Source organism: Oncorhynchus kisutch, linkage group LG22 (assembly GCF_002021735.2).
Source record: "Oncorhynchus kisutch isolate 150728-3 linkage group LG22, Okis_V2, whole genome shotgun sequence".
NCBI classification, from domain to species: domain Eukaryota; kingdom Metazoa; phylum Chordata; class Actinopteri; order Salmoniformes; family Salmonidae; genus Oncorhynchus; species Oncorhynchus kisutch.
In genome coordinates this window covers 27,787,384-27,803,235 of record NC_034195.2, presented here as the reverse complement: position 1 = coordinate 27,803,235, position 15,852 = coordinate 27,787,384, and the positions used below count along the sequence as shown (strand labels likewise).

Sequence of the window (15,852 nt, the reverse complement as noted above, 5' to 3'; positions counted from 1 at the left end):
CACATAATATGACAACAATATGTGATTATACAGATATACAGTACTAATCGTGATATTTCACTTGTTCGTCTGCATAATTTAAATCAAATGTTGATGTTTGCATGAGACAAGTCTACTTGATCAATCTGGAGTCAATCTGATTTATTGCGGATGTATTACAATCTGCTTTCTAGGGCGGCAGGGGGCCTAGCGATTAAGAGTGCTGGGCCAAGGTACTTAACCCTAATTGCTCCTATAAGTGTCACATCTTCTCCTGCTACGCCCTCTGGTGTTCATCCAGTGTCTTCTTGACCTGCAGTTACTCCCCCTGTACACTCTCTCTCTCTCTCTCTCTCTCTCTCTCTGTGTGACTGTGTGGTTGGAGACAGGTGTGCGGGAGTCAGAGCAGATCCCTACCAGCTGCAACTCGTTCCATAATCAAGACCTCTACAAATACTCAGTCCTGCCACTTCCACTCTACCACATTGTAATCTATGCTCGGTCAGTTCATGATTCTAGCCATTTATGATTATTCAAGATCCTGATACTCTGCTGTGCCTGTTTCCCTGCCGGACACCATTTATCCTCTCATTGCAGTTACCGCTCTGTCTCTGGATCCTGTCTCCTGTTCCATATCTTACCACCCAACTACCTTGCTCTGGATTTTACTCACCACCACTACCTTGGATTCCCCTCAATACCTGTTTACCCTGTTCTACTCAGCTAACTCCAACCTCAGTCTCCACATCTGGTTTTTCTGCAACTCATCCGAGCTTCCCCAGATCTGCACTCCATATCTCCCTCTGTACAATAAATATTTTGATTCATTCATCCCTGTTTCCTCATCTGAGTCTGCTCTTGGGTTCCCCTGTGTCGCTCCGCTTAACAATAAGTCACTCTGGATACGAGCATCTGCTAATTTACAAGAAAAATACATGTTTCAAGTTGATAGGTGACTGTGAAGTGGATTTACAATGGTTTAAATTGACATTCAGCCATTTTAGAATATTTGTTTTTGCAGATTTTAGCAAATTAGCTTATGTGCATCTACTGGTGGCCATCTTTGAATGCATCAATCTTATTTTCTCGAACTCTTGAGGGACTATTGTGATGAGTCCAAAGACTCAATTTGCAGTGAATTTGACTTTTGGTCCATGAAAATATTTTTTATTAGCGTTACATAGTCAAAGTTTATTGTTAATAGTTTCCTTATTTTATTTAGATATAAATGCCAAACTTAATATGGTTCATCATGGTAATGTCTGTGACGGCCCTAAAAGGTTTACATACAAACTATACATACTGTACATACAACGTTTCAAGTCCCTAGGGCAAACAGGACAGTGGACATGAGCGCTTATTAATTGAGACTGTTTATAACAGTGCAACCTATAGGTCAATCGGTGCCATTCTTTGTTAACCAAGTTACTTCCTCTTAAGGATCAGACCCTTTTTTTCAATTTACGCCTAAAATGACATACCCAAATCTAACTGCCTGTAGCTCAGGACCTGAAGCAAGGATATGCATATTCTTGATAGCATTTGAAAGGAAACACTTAGAAGTTTGTGGAAATGTTAAATTAATGTAGGAGAATATAACACATTAGATATCTTGCCTCTTTGAAATGCAAGAGAAAGGTCACAATGCATTATTCCAGATTAGGCACCATTTTGGCCACTAGATGGCAGCAGTGTATGTGCAATGTTTTAGACGATCCAATGAAACATTGCATTTCTGTTCAAAATATTGTTTCAAGTCTGCCCAAATGTGCCTAATTGGTTTATTGATACATTTTCAAGTTCATAACTGTGCACTCTCCTCAAACAATAGCATGGTATTCTTTCACTGTAATAGCTATTGCAGTTAGAATAACTCCTGTAGGGGTTATGGCCTCTAGTTTCAGGAAAAGTCTAAATGGAATCCTTGGGATGTCCCAACTATGACATCACCCAATTGAAGTTGAAATGTAAAATGTTTAAGGTTAGAGTTAGGTAAGGGTTATAGTAAGGGTATCGGTTATAGTCAGGGTTTAGGGTAGGGATGTCACAAGGTTCCTGGATAGCACTAATTTTTTATTTTTTTATTTTATTTCACCTTTATTTAACCAGGTAGGCTAGTTGAGAACAAGTTCTCATTTGCAACTGTGACCTGGCCAAGATAAAGCATAGCAGTGTGAACAGACAACACAGAGTTACACATAAGGCGGTGGCTCTCCCATATTGGCCATTTAAACTATACAAATGGCACTCATCTACCACAATAGCCTCACCCTCATGGATGCTAACAAGCTAGCAACCAAGCTAGGTAGTGCTACATACAGTGGCTTGCGAAAGTATTTACCTCCCTTGGCATTTTTCCTATTTTGGTGCCTTACCACCTGGAATTAAAATGGATTTTAATAAATTTTTGTATCATTTGATTTAGACAACATGCCTACCATTTTGACGATGCTAAATAGTTTTTATTGTGAAATAAACAAGAAATAAGACAAAAAATGGAAAACATGAGCGTGCATAACTATTCACCCCCCAGAAAATCAATACTTTGTAGAGCCACCTTTCTCAGCAATTACAGCTGCAAGTCTCTTGGGGTATGCCTGTATAAGCTTGCCACTTCTAGCCAGTGGGATTTTTTTTGGGGGGGGGAAACTGCTCCAGCTCCTTCAAGGTGGATGGGTTCAGCTGGTGTACAGCAATCTTTAAGTCACACCACAGATTCTCAATTGGATTGAGGTCTGGGCTTTGACTAGGCCATTCCAAGACATTTATATGTTTCCCCTTAAACCACTCAAGTGTTGCTTTAGCAGTATGCTTAGGGTCCTTGTCTTGCTGGAAGGTGAACCTCCGCCCCAGTCTTAAATCTCTGGAAGACTGAAATAGTTTCCCTCAAGGATTTCCCTGGATTTAGCACCATCCATAATTTCTTCAATTCTGACCAGTTTCCAAGTCCCTCCCGATGAAAAACATCCCCACAGCATGATGCTGCTACCACCATGCTTCACTGTGGGTGTGATGAGAGGTGTTGGATTTGCGCCAGACATAGCATTTTCCTTGATGACCAAAAAGCTAAATTTTTGTTTCATCTGACCTTCTTCCATATGTTTGGGGAGTCTCCCACATGCCTTTTGGCGAACACCAAACATGTTTTTTTTTTTTTTTCTTTAAGCAATGGCTTTTTTCTGGACACTCTTCCGTAAAGCCCAGCTCTGTGGAGTGTACGGCTTAAAGTGGTCCTACGGACAGATATTCCAATCTCTGCTATGGAGCTTTGCAGCTGTTTTTCTGTATGAACAACAGGACAATTATTATTATTACTTATAATATTATTATTAGGTGTTGACAGCGAAGCTGTGAAACCTATTGTTATTCTTACATAAAAACTCAAACATTGGTAACTTTTTTTCTAATTTGGCACAGAGAAATTACAGGGTTAGATAATTTAGGGCTAGGCGTCCCGCTAGCAGTACAACTTCCTGTGAAACTGGAGGGCACGCAAATCAAATAAATAATCATAAAAATTATGGATATTAAACAATTTGTGACGTTTTGTTAGATAAATCCTTCTTTATATCCCAAAATGTCTGTTTAGTTTTCGCCATTGATTTGAGTAATCCACTCATTCAACATGCAGAGAAAATAATCAGAAAATGTGTATCAACAAGTCAAAATACATTTCTATTTACTCCTCAGATACCCTAAAATGTAATCAAACTATAATATTTCTTACGGAAAGAAGTATGTTCAATAGGAAAAATAGGATTTTAGCAGGTGTGTCCTGTCTTCATGGTGCGCAAACACGAATTTCCAAGACTGTGTCCCGGTACTAAACCTGATATTTCTTATTTGTTTTTGAAGTTACAAGCCTGAAACCTTGAACGTAGACTGCTGATACCCTGTGGAAGCCATAGGAATTGTATCCAGGGATCTATGTCCTTATAAATACTTCCCATTGTAAGAGGATGGTCTCTCAAACAAAACAAAAAAGTTTGGTTTTTCTTTCGATTTTCTCCTACCACATCTATTGTGTTATATTCTCCTAAATTACTTTAACATTTCTACAAACTTTAAAGTGTTTTCCTTCCAATGGAACCAATTATATGCATATCCTGGCTTTAGGGCCTGAGCAACAGGCAGTTTACTTTGGGCACGTCATTCAGGCGGAAATTGAGAAAAAAGTCAGGAACTGACAAAATAATTCCAATGGTAAATGGCCTGAGTGAACAATCTTCATTCATCCACTATCTTTGGAGCAACTTTTTGGGGCTATGAACTCAGCATGAGTTTGCCATTGGTTGATGCGTTGCCTCGCCTGATGATGCTTTCAAGACAACTGGGTACAACAACAAAAAAAGGTGTAAATTCATGACGTCAGTGATCTTCAGTTTAGAAAATCTGAACTCTAGAAAGATGCCTGAGTTTTAGTAGCAGTGTGTGGGTAAAATCGCTGGGGAAGCCAAGCCAGGAAAAAAAGCCATAATTGGATTGTTTGCCACTGTGATACACCACATGACAAAAAGTATGTGGACAACTGCTTGTCAAACATTTAATTTGAAAATCATGGGCATTAATATGGAGTTGGTCACCCCCTTTGCTGCTATAACAGCCTCCATCCACTCTTCTGAGAAGGCTTTCTACTAAATGATGGAACATTGCTGTGGGAACATGCCTCCATTCAGCCACAAGAGTATTAGTGAGTTTGGGCGATTAGGCCTGGCTTGCAGTCGGCATTCCAATTCATCCCAAAGGTGTACGATGGGATCAAGTTCTTCCACATCGATCTCAACAAACCATTTCTGTATGGACCTCGCTTTATGCACAGGGGTATTGTCATTTTGAATCAGGAAAGGGCCTTCCACAAACTGTTGCCACAAAATTGGAAACACAGAATCATCTAGAATGTCATTGTATGCTGTAGTGTTAAGCATTAGCTTCACTGGAACTAAGGTGCCTAGCCCAAACCATGAAAAACAGCCCCAGACCATTATTCCTTCTCCAAACTTTAGAGTTGGCACTATGCATTGGGGCAGGTAGTGTTCTCCTGGCATGCACCAAACCCAGATTCGTCTGTCTTGGGCTTGTGTGCGGCTGCTCTGCCATTGAAACCCGTTTCATGAAGCTCCCGACGAACAGTTATTTTGTTGACGTTGCTTCCAGAGGCCGTTTGGAACTTGGTAGTGAGTGTTGCAACCAAGGACTGACAATTTTAACACTTTACGCACTTCAGCACACGGCGGTCCCTATCTGTGAGCTTGTGTGGCCTACCACTTTGCGGCTGAGCCATTGTTGCTCCCAGATGTTTCCACTTCACAATAACAGCACTTGACCGGGGCAGCTCTAGCAGGGCAGAAATGTGATGAACTGACTTGTTGGAAAGGTGGCATCCTATGACGGTGCCCACATTAAAAGTCACTTAGCTCTTCAGTAAGGCCATTCTATGGCCAATGTTTGTCCATGGAGATTGCATGGCTGTGTGCTCGATTTTTACTCCTGTCAGCAACAGGTGTGGCTGAAATAGCCAAATCCACTAATTTGAAGTGGTGTTCACACACTCTGTATATGTAACAGTATAACTTTAGACCATCCCCTCAGGGTAGCCTAGTGGTTAGAGCAGTGGACTAGTAACCGGAAGTCTGCAAGTTCAAAACCCCGAGCTGACAAGGTACAAATCTGTCATTCTGACCCTGAACAGGCAGTTAACCCACTGTTCCTAGGCCGTCATTGAAAATAAGAATTTGTTCTTAACTGACTTGCCTGGTTAAATAAAGGTAAAAAAGAAATAAAAGAAATACCCGGGCCTGAACCAGGGACCCTCTGCATACATCAACAACAGTCACCCACGAAGCATTGTTACCCATCGCTCCACAAAAGCCGCGGCCCTTGCAGGGCAAGGGGAACTACTACTTCAAGGTCTCAGAGCAAGTGACGTCACCGATTGAAATGCTATTTAGCGTGCACCACCGCTAACTAAGCTAGCCGGTTCACATCCGTTACATATATATAGTGTATATAGGTTGAGACTAAAAAGACATAGTGGCAGAATAAATTTAAATTTAACCACACCTTTGTTTTATTACAAAACCAGAGTGCAACATCTGTCTGGTGGAGTCCACAAAGCATATTGCATGTAACAAACAGTCACATGACCCACAGCATGGTCAATCAAGTTAATGTTTCTGACATTTTCAAACTACTAAACAACTTTGATTTACAACACCAGAGAGTTACCGCAAGTCACAAAGAAACAGGAGCTGCCTCCACTATTCCAGCACCATTTCAACTTCAACGTTTCAACATTGTCAAATCTCCTATGCTTAGTCTAATACAGTGACAACTAAAACATTGAAAAAATGATTTAGTCCAATTGACAGAAGCTAAATATAACGTGGCTGTCCATGGTACTGATTTCTGTGTGTGTGTGTGTGTGTGTGTGTGTGTGTGTGTGTGTGTGTGTGTGTGTGTGTGTGTGTGTGTGTGTGTGTGTGTGTGTGTGTGTGTGTGTGTGTGTGTGTGTGTGTGTGTGTGTGTGTGTGTGAGAGTGCGTGTGTGTGTGAGAGAGTGCGTGTGTGCATTAGTAGGAAAAACATGTTAACTCACCCTACTTGTAGAGAAACGCCAATGCCACCCTCCTCTCTTTCATGTTGACGAAACGGTCTATGACTCTGTCATACAGTACACACTTTTAGTTTTTGTTGTCCTAGGCTAACTGGCTAAAATGTTTGCTCGCTATTCTAACTTCCTTTCATGGGCAACGATTAGCCAGCTAGTTAACATTAGCCTTCTCCGTCTAGCTACATATTGAACTTCCATCATCTCAGGCCTGAAGCACAATGTATGAATTAATGGTTGGATCAGAATCGCCATTATAATCATTGGCCAGTACGGAAAATTTTGTAAAACCACAAGTCCAAATCCCTATCTCCACCCATGGCTAAGGGACAATTTTAGCTAGCTAACCCCCGGAGGACAACAACACAGCAAGATGCAACAATTCAAGTTTTTTTTCGGTCAATTACGATTGTCTTTTGATGTGATGTGATTGGCAAGCTCATTGTTCTATCTGTGTGATTGGTGTGAAGCCAAATCCAAACTGGCTTCTATTTGAACTTTTTTGGGCGTGTGCCAGGACCATTTACAGTTGAGCTCACTCAGTTTAGCTGAACGTTGATTGCTATTATTGTATTTTTTTTTTCATCAAGGAAGGTCAAATGCTCTCTGGCTTCCCTTGCATTCAATGCGAAGGGAGGCAACAATATCATACTCTTTTTGACCAGACAGATGGGCTACACATACAGAGGGAAGCTGTTTCGCTCGCTTTTATGCCTTCTCTGGTGAGATACAGTGCCTTGCGAAAGTATTTGGCCCCCTTGAACTTTGCGACCTTTTGCCACATTTCAGGCTTCAAACATAAAGATATAAAACTGTATTTTTTTGTGAAGAATCAACAACAAGTGGGACACAATCATGAAGTGGAACGACATTTATTGGATAATTCAAACTTTTTTAACAAATAAAAAACGGAAAAATTGGGCGTGCAAAATTATTCAGCCCCTTTACTTTCAGTGCAGCAAACTCTCTCCAGAAGTTCAATGGGGATCTCTGAATGATCCAATGTTGACCTAAATGACTAATGATGATAAATACAATCCACCTGTGTGTAATCAAGTCTCCGTATAAATGCACCTGCACTGTGATAGTCTCAGAGGTCCGTTAAAAGCGCAGAGAGCATCATGAAGAACAAGGAACACACCAGGCAGGTCCGAGATACTGTTGTGAAGAAGTTTAAAGCCGGATTTGGATACAAAAAGATTTCCCAAGCTTTAAACATCCCAAGGAGCACTGTGCAAGCGATAATATTGAAATGGAAGGAGTATCAGACCACTGCAAATCTACCAAGACCTGGCTGTCCCTCTAAACTTTCAGCTCATACAAGGAGAAGACTGATCAGAGATGCAGCCAAGAGGCCCATGATCACTCTGGATGAACTGCAGAGATCTACAGCGGAGACTCTGTCCATAGGACAACAATCAGTCGTATATTGCACAAATCTGGCCTTTATGGAAGAGTGGCATGAAGAAATCCATTTCTTAAAGATATCCATAAAAAGTGTTGTTTAAAGTTTGCCACAAGCCACCTGGGAGACACACCAAACATGTGGAAGAAGGTGCTCTGGTCAGATGAAACCAAAATTGAACTTTTTGGCAACAATGCAAAACGTTATGTTTGGCGTAAAAGCAACACAGCTCATCACCCTGACCCTACCATCCCCACTGTCAAACATGGTGGTGGCAGCATCATGGTTTGGGCCTGCTTTTATTCAGCAGGGACAGGGAAGATGGTTAAAATTGATGGGAAGATGAATGGAGCCAAATACAGGACCATTCTGGAAGAAAACCTGATGGAGTCTGCAAAAGACCTGAGACTGGGACGGAGATTTGTCTTCCAACAAGACAATGATCCAAAACATAAAGGAACATCTACAATGGAATGGTTCAAAAATAAACATATCCAGGTGTTAGAATGGCCAAGTCAAAGTCCAGACCTGAATCCAATCGAGAATCTGTGGAAAGAACTGAAAACTGCTGTTCACAAATGCTCTCCATCCAACCTCACTGAGCTCGAGCTGTTTTGCAAGGAGGAATGTGAAAAAATTTCAGTCTCTCGATGTGCAAAACTGATAGAGACATACCCCAAGCGACTTACAGCTGTAATCGCAGCAAAAGGTGGCGCTACAAAGTATTAACTTAAGGGGGCTGAATAATTTTGCACGCCCAATTTTTCAGTTTTTGATTTGTTAAGAAAGTTTGAAATATCCAATAAATGTCGTTCCACTTCATGATTGTGTCCCACTTGTTGTTGATTCTTCACAAAAAAATACAGTTTTATATCTTTATGTTTGAAGCCTGAAATGTGGCAAAAGGTCGCAAAATTCAAGGGGGCCGAATACTTTCGCAAGGCACTGTACATTCAGCTTCTTGTGAGTTGAAGGGAAATTATGAAACACAGAGAGAGGAAAGATACTTTTTGGGGGGAAGCGTGGCTTTCATTTGCATACATGAATACACTCCTATGCTGAGTTTCCGACTTTCAAAACGTTTTTTCCCCAGTCTGAGATCTTATTTTCAGCAGTTCCCAGTTGTCGTGAATGCACTGAAGTCTGATATTTCCGCGTTCCCAGTTGTTCTGAACGCGGCAAGAGTAGGCTTACGGAATGGGCAGCGGAATGTGCCCAAGTGTTTGTAATTACAACACAAGCAACGTATGCACGCAAGCCCAAGCGGGAATGTAATGCGATGCCCGGTGTAGCCTACTACCACGTAAGCGCAGACATACCTATTCTCAAATATACGCATGCATTTTCGTGTATTCTGCCTGGTTTTAATGCATATGATCTTTAGCGAGACGATTTGGAGAGAAATGAAAAAAAGAAAGCAGACAGGCTCCAGCAGCTTTGATCAGCGGCTTGAGGGTCCGTTTCAGATAAGCTTAATATACTGAGAGAAATACAGCCATATGTTCTGAGCCCCAACATTTTTTATAAAAAAAAAATATATAATAATCAGCAGCAGCATTGTCATTAGCAGCATCCTCATCAGCATCTCCTCAATGTCATCATCCCCATCCTCCTCATGATCATCACATTGACATAGAGACTTATGTTCATATAATCACTTTTTGGTGGCCTATCTCAGCTCTATACATTTGGAGGAATTTCTTGAAAGCTGCATAAATAATTCCAGTGCTACCAATTATGCACGAGTCTCTGAGCTTTTACACTGTAAACCGTAAAATATAGATGATGATGATGGGGGTGCTGGTGGTGGTGATGAGAGCAAAAAAAAGAGCTGAATAGCATCGACTGTGCAGGCATGGACGTGTTCTCTTTATTTTCTCTCTAGAGTTGATTGTCGTTGCATAAGCCTAGGCATATTAATTGTCAATGTTGATTTTGTAAAATTGTCAGTAAATTAAAAATAGGCTATAATGTTATGGGATGTTGAAGTTGTAAGCAGTCTTTTACACAGATGGACAGGCTTTTAAACACTGAACAGGATTGTGCAGATTTCTCGAAGTGGCTATTAATGATTTTGAACAGACTGATGGGAGACTATAGCCTACAATCAGAGTTTATCATGTGAAATGAATATTGGGATGATAAACTCGATACAAGCGTTAGCTGGCTGCAACAAACTGCCATTCCCATGAAATAAACTCGCAGGCACTACTGCACATCTATTAATCGGAAATTGACAACCTTTCCCTTTTCAGTTGCATGACTGAAGCTCTCTCTAGCGCTGCCGATGGACAATCAAATCTTCACACCCACCTCTAGATACACTCGCATTTTTTCATTTCGTAGTTCTACTTCTACTCTAAAATAGATAGCTAGACGGACTCTCGCGGCTCACAAATCATAGAGACTTTTCGTGAAATTCCTTGCAATAGTTTAACAGTAAATCTGAAATTCAACATGGAGTCCCCTCCAGATCCAGCAAGCGACCCGGGCAACAGCGCCTCTGAGCCGGCTACACCGGCCAGGGAAACCCCGGTAAACCTAGAGACGCTCCGAAAAGCGGACCATCCAGCCCCTGTTCGAAGGCAGACCTGTTCAAGTACCAACAGAGGTAAGCGGCTGACATCTCTCAACACGAGAAATATTGATTGATTACCGAATTGATGCCTCAAACTTCAAAATGAATTCTTTGCACGGAGAACTTGAATTATAGAGGTCTCAAAAATGGTCTATAACGTCACCTGAATAGTGTAAAAACCAACTGGAACAGATTCATTCTTATTGCGCTGCATTTGTAAAGTGGCCAAATTTATTATGATGAGCGAGTTGCTTCTGTGTTGCCCTTGTGTTCAAGCACAACTGACAGAGATCCAACCATTGTCGTATGTGTCATTGGGAGACAAATTACTCTGTGAATAGAACAATTATAGTTAGGATAGTCAATTACACAGGTCGATTAGGACCTAAAATTCCCTTAAAATACAAGAACACCAACGACGCAATATTATCGTTCTTCACGTTTATTAGGCTATACTACACAATGGTAGGTTACTAAATATTAATTAACTTTGGGAAACTGTAAGATATTGAACACCAGCCCCTTCAACTTCTAAAGGGACGTGTATTTTATGGTCGTATTTATTTGCAAGTGATTTACAGAAAACATAGTCTGTAATTTTGTGTGTTTGTGAAATAGACAAATCAGCAGCAGGAATTTGATTTTCCTTCCCTTGCGAGCGCGCGCTAGCTCTGATACATTGTAGTGGACATGAAGAGATGACAACTGCCTGATGATTGACATGATAGACGTTGTGGTCACTTATCAAATCAAGTCTATGATTGTGTTGGTCCCGTATACATTTCTTAAGAATATGTGAGATTGAGTACCGTGCGTGTTGTACAGTAGGCTACAGACATTGTTTAGCCACACCCCCTCTAGACTGCTTCCATTCAACTCATCCAAGTTCAATGGAAATATTTCCAGACTATAATACTCCAAAGTACAGTTTGTTCATATACTACTATGACACTAAATTACATATTTTACATGTAAATGTATTCATCGCGCTGTGGTTTGCATGAGCACATTTCCTCTGCGGAAGCGGTATATTTAGAGTCTAATATGGTGAATGTGGAAGGTAAGCTGGTTATGTAACAGGTAGCAATAAACAGAGGCGCGCAAAGAGAGAGAGCGAAAATCATTACATATATTTCACTTTGTAGATGCGTTCTTGACTCCACAGTTCAAGACAAGTGTAATGTTTTTTTTTATCACTTAGTATTCCAGCTGCAGAAGAGTACGATGTTTTGTCATGAACACGAGATTGTTTAAATTTAGTAGATCCCAGCCAGTGCTCAGTTATGTAATAACAGGCAAAGGCAGATAGTTATGAAGGCATTTCAAAGGCAGGTAGTTAGGAAGGCATTTCGGTCCCAGCCTTGTTCATCTGACGGCTGTTTTATGAAGTCAGGCTCCTAGACACTTTTAACCTGCTGACCCATATTCACCCCCACCAATGTATGCATAGGATTAAAGTGTCTGGAGAGAAAGAAAGGGGGGAAAAGTTTTTTTTGCTTTGTTGTGGAATTTTGAATGGGGGGGGGGGGGGGGGAGTATTAATGTTCAGTGGGACAAACCTCTTCCAGAAGGCATTTAGTTAACTTGAATATGTATGGCATGCTGGCAAAAGTTCTCCTGTAGCACATTTTCAAGTTTTTAATAACAGGCCTACTTGTAACCTACAATTAATGATGTTACTGTATTCTTCTTCTCCAGCTGTTTCTTTTGAGATAATTGTAACAAATATGATGAAATCATGAAGTAATATATGTTTGTTATCAAAACTTGTGCGATTTCTTTGATTATCTGTTTTCCAGGGAGGCTGAACTTTTTGATTTGGCCTCGTTTTTTTGGCTTGGTCATTAAGAAATGTAGCGACTATATCTGAAGCCAAACGAGAGTTGTCTTGGGGGGTGGTTTAATATGGGTGTCTATTGTGTGTGTGTGTTTGCACGTGGCAAGCGTTTGTACATGCAATCTGCCAAAACGGTACACAGTTACAGTCACTCACCCTTCTAGATAACTTAAAATAGTGTAACAAGTAATTGTGTCTTGAAGTCGCCTAGGCTAGCTTTTGCCAATTAGCTTCAGCCGGCTGGTGATATTGTCCCTTGTACATTGTGTAATTCACTGACGGTCCCTAGTGTCGATCCCCATAGGGATATCGAATGTCAAACCAAATTGACCATGGGCATTACGATCGGGTCATGTGCAGCTGCGCTCCGAATTGATGATTACTTGGGTGCAGCTAGCTGTGGGCATGTGGGTAGGATTTAAATAAACCCAAACCAAGTAAAACTGTTACGGTACCCTTCATTCCATGACATACCCTTTTTTCCCATTGTCTCGCAAAGATCAGTTTTGGACGAGATTGACTTGATGACCAAAGCTATCCTATTTACACTTTGTAGTCAATTTTGAATAGAATACATGTATCTGACTCATATTTATGCCACATAAGTAATTTTTCAAAATTAGAAGTTGCTTTTTAGGGGCAGTTGCTCTTTAAGTGCTTGAACACACCAGTAGAGTTTGCCTGCCGAGAGTACTTGCGAACCATGTGCAAACAGATTTTATGAACGGGAGATCCACATTCGGTGCGATGTGTGCAACCCTTTAAACTTTGCTTTTGTAGAAACTGAAACAGATTTTTTTTATTGAACCTTGATACAGTATGATACATGTATTTTCCCCGCAGTGCATGAAATTATTACAAATATTTATAATTGCTATGTGTTGGTGGCACAATCCAGTATGAGATTACTCAACAATGTGAAACAATAAAAATGTAAAGCATTTCCAGGATTACAGTGCTGGGTTTAGACACTGCATTTTAGGATATACTCAAAAAACAACATCTGAAATACTGCAGACGCTTACTGAAGAACACTTTCCGTTTTCACACCCAGTGTATTGGAATTTCTGAGAATGCACATACTGTTTTAACCCTGAGCACTAATACCCTTTAAGTAGAAAAGGCTTACTTCAGCAGAAGCTGTGCTGGAAGACTTGAGTGGGTCAGAGAACGGGCCTTGAAGGTCTGTGGATATCATTAGTGGAAAGAAGAAAGGGTGTTATTTTCATATTGCAGGATCCCTCAGTTTGTGGGGAGCAAATTTGGAAACAATCAATATTAATGGCTTGTTATGTAAGTTGACGGCCTCTGTGTAGGTTGGGATGAAGCCTCAGAATTACACAGGGAAGCTGAAGCTCTGAAGGGCCTCATTCCTGCCTTTTCTAACCCTAAACGAGCCTCAGCTATGCTGTTGTGCATCTGTTTGTATATGCTGTACATAATCACACTATGGAGACTGCCTTGAATGAACAGTTAAGAGTAGAGTAGTGCATTATTGACACTGGGATTACTGTGGTGCAGGCTTGTATCTGAGGCTAGAAACTTGATTTTAATATTCAGAGTGTGCTGTGCTGTTTTAACATCATTTTCCCACCATGGAAAGATAGTGGTAAGACTGCTGACCTGCCATCAGTGCAGGACTTCCCATATAATTTATCAGTTGGCATGGCAGATAAATTAATTTTCTTTCATGTTTTTACCTTACTGCAACATTATGAAAGCTGTCATTTGGTGAAGGGCAAACAGGCTCACTCTAGCAGGTGTATTGTTCAGTAGGACAGTGATACTGTATGTTTGTTTATGTGTAACTCTGTGTTGTTGTTTTTTTTGCACTGCTTTGCGTTTATCTTGGCCAGGCCGCAGTTGTACATGAGAACTTGTTCTCAACAGGCCTACCTGGTTAAATAAAGGTGAAATTAAAACATTTAAAAAATGCTCATACGTATTGCACACACTTCAACATACCATATCACACAAGAGTAGGCGATTGTGCAGGTTGCCTTACCACTTATCTCAAACTTTGTTAGCTGTTCCCTGTCTGTCATGCAGGCTGAAGTTATATACAGCACTTGTAACATAGGTGCCATTACTTGTGTAGTTTTCTTTGGCCGGATATTGCTAGTCCAAACTAAACTCTCCAACAGTCCTTTCTAGACACTTAAGAGGACTTCACCAACACAGCCTGCCGATTGGTTCTATTTGTGCAGACGGAGGCAGCGCTGTGGGCTGGAGTGGTTGGCATGTGTTTACTCTGTGCTGACAGAAGACGGATGAGGCAAAGGGAAGCGGAGGCCTCTAAACAAGGTTCTTCACAAATCCTGTGAGCCTGGAGCTGGCACGGTCCTCACACTACTCCATTGGACAGCAGCGTTCGTGACGCTATGACATTCTCAAATACCAGGGATTACAGTTCTCTGCTCGCTGAGGAGGGCCAAGCAGCAGGTAGCCGCCATGCAGACAGTCAATGCACATCCTGGAGAGCAACTCGTTTGTGTGTCTTTCTTTTTGGCAGACAGCCCTTGACGTAATAATGGGCTCTGTCTCTCCCTGTTGTTAATACTTAGCTTGGGACACCTCACACTCCTCTGTCTTGTTGTTGGCTACATGTCATGTTTTGTATCAGCTGGAGGGCTAAATTGTGTTGTTAAACAGGGTAAGGGTCAGGGTTAGCCTATACAAAGTTCACAGTTCAAGACATGTCCATTTAACGTATGTACTGAGGTAAATGCTGAGGTAAATGCTGACACAAAGTTGTTTAAATATGGAAAGTGTTAGTCAGACTTTAAAGACATAAGTGAAAACAAAAATTCTAAATGTATGGATGACGCACATTTGATTGTGAAGTGTCTCTATATGCACAGTATTTCCCCAAGAAATAGAATCATATTTCATTTGTCACTTGCTTCGTAAACAATAGGTGTAGACTAACAGTGAAAAGCTTACTTACGGGTCCTCTTTCAACAATGCAGACACATTTATGCAAAAATATGAATAGTACACATGGCATAAATACACAGTGAATAACAAATAACAACAATGAGTAAAAATAACATGGCTATATACAGGGAGTCTAGAGGCAAAATAAACACACACCTGTTTAGGAGAGGTGCTGGCTAGCGGAATAGAACCACACACTAGGAGCTCAGATTCAATAATTGAATAACCTAATATCCAACGTTTAGACAGACAAGCTGTCTTCATCAGGGTATAATGACAAACACTGCGGGGTGACTAGTTTATGTAGTGTCAAAGGACACACGCAACATGTTTTTTTGTATGTTATTTTTTATATCTGAGAATTAACCAATGATATGAGGCCACACCCAGCCATGATTACAGACACCTGTGTGTGTCCTTTGAAACGATATAAACTAGTCACCCCCCAGTGTTTGTCATTATACCCTTATGAAGACAGCTTGTCTGTCGAAACGATGGATATTATGTTAT

At 40.9% G+C, this 15,852-nt stretch overlaps 1 protein-coding gene across 1 annotated transcript in view; it reads left to right on the top strand.

Annotated features, from left to right (window-relative positions):
- The first annotated feature begins 10,294 nt into the window (after positions 1 to 10,294).
- Positions 10,295 to 15,852, top strand: part of roraa (RAR-related orphan receptor A, paralog a) — a 306,708-nt gene continuing 301,150 nt past the window's right edge. The window contains exon 1 of the mRNA XM_031801701.1: positions 10,295 to 10,601. Within this exon, the coding sequence (XP_031657561.1) occupies positions 10,448 to 10,601 (154 nt within the window). The 5' untranslated portion in view covers positions 10,295 to 10,447. The remainder of the gene's footprint in view (positions 10,602 to 15,852) is intronic.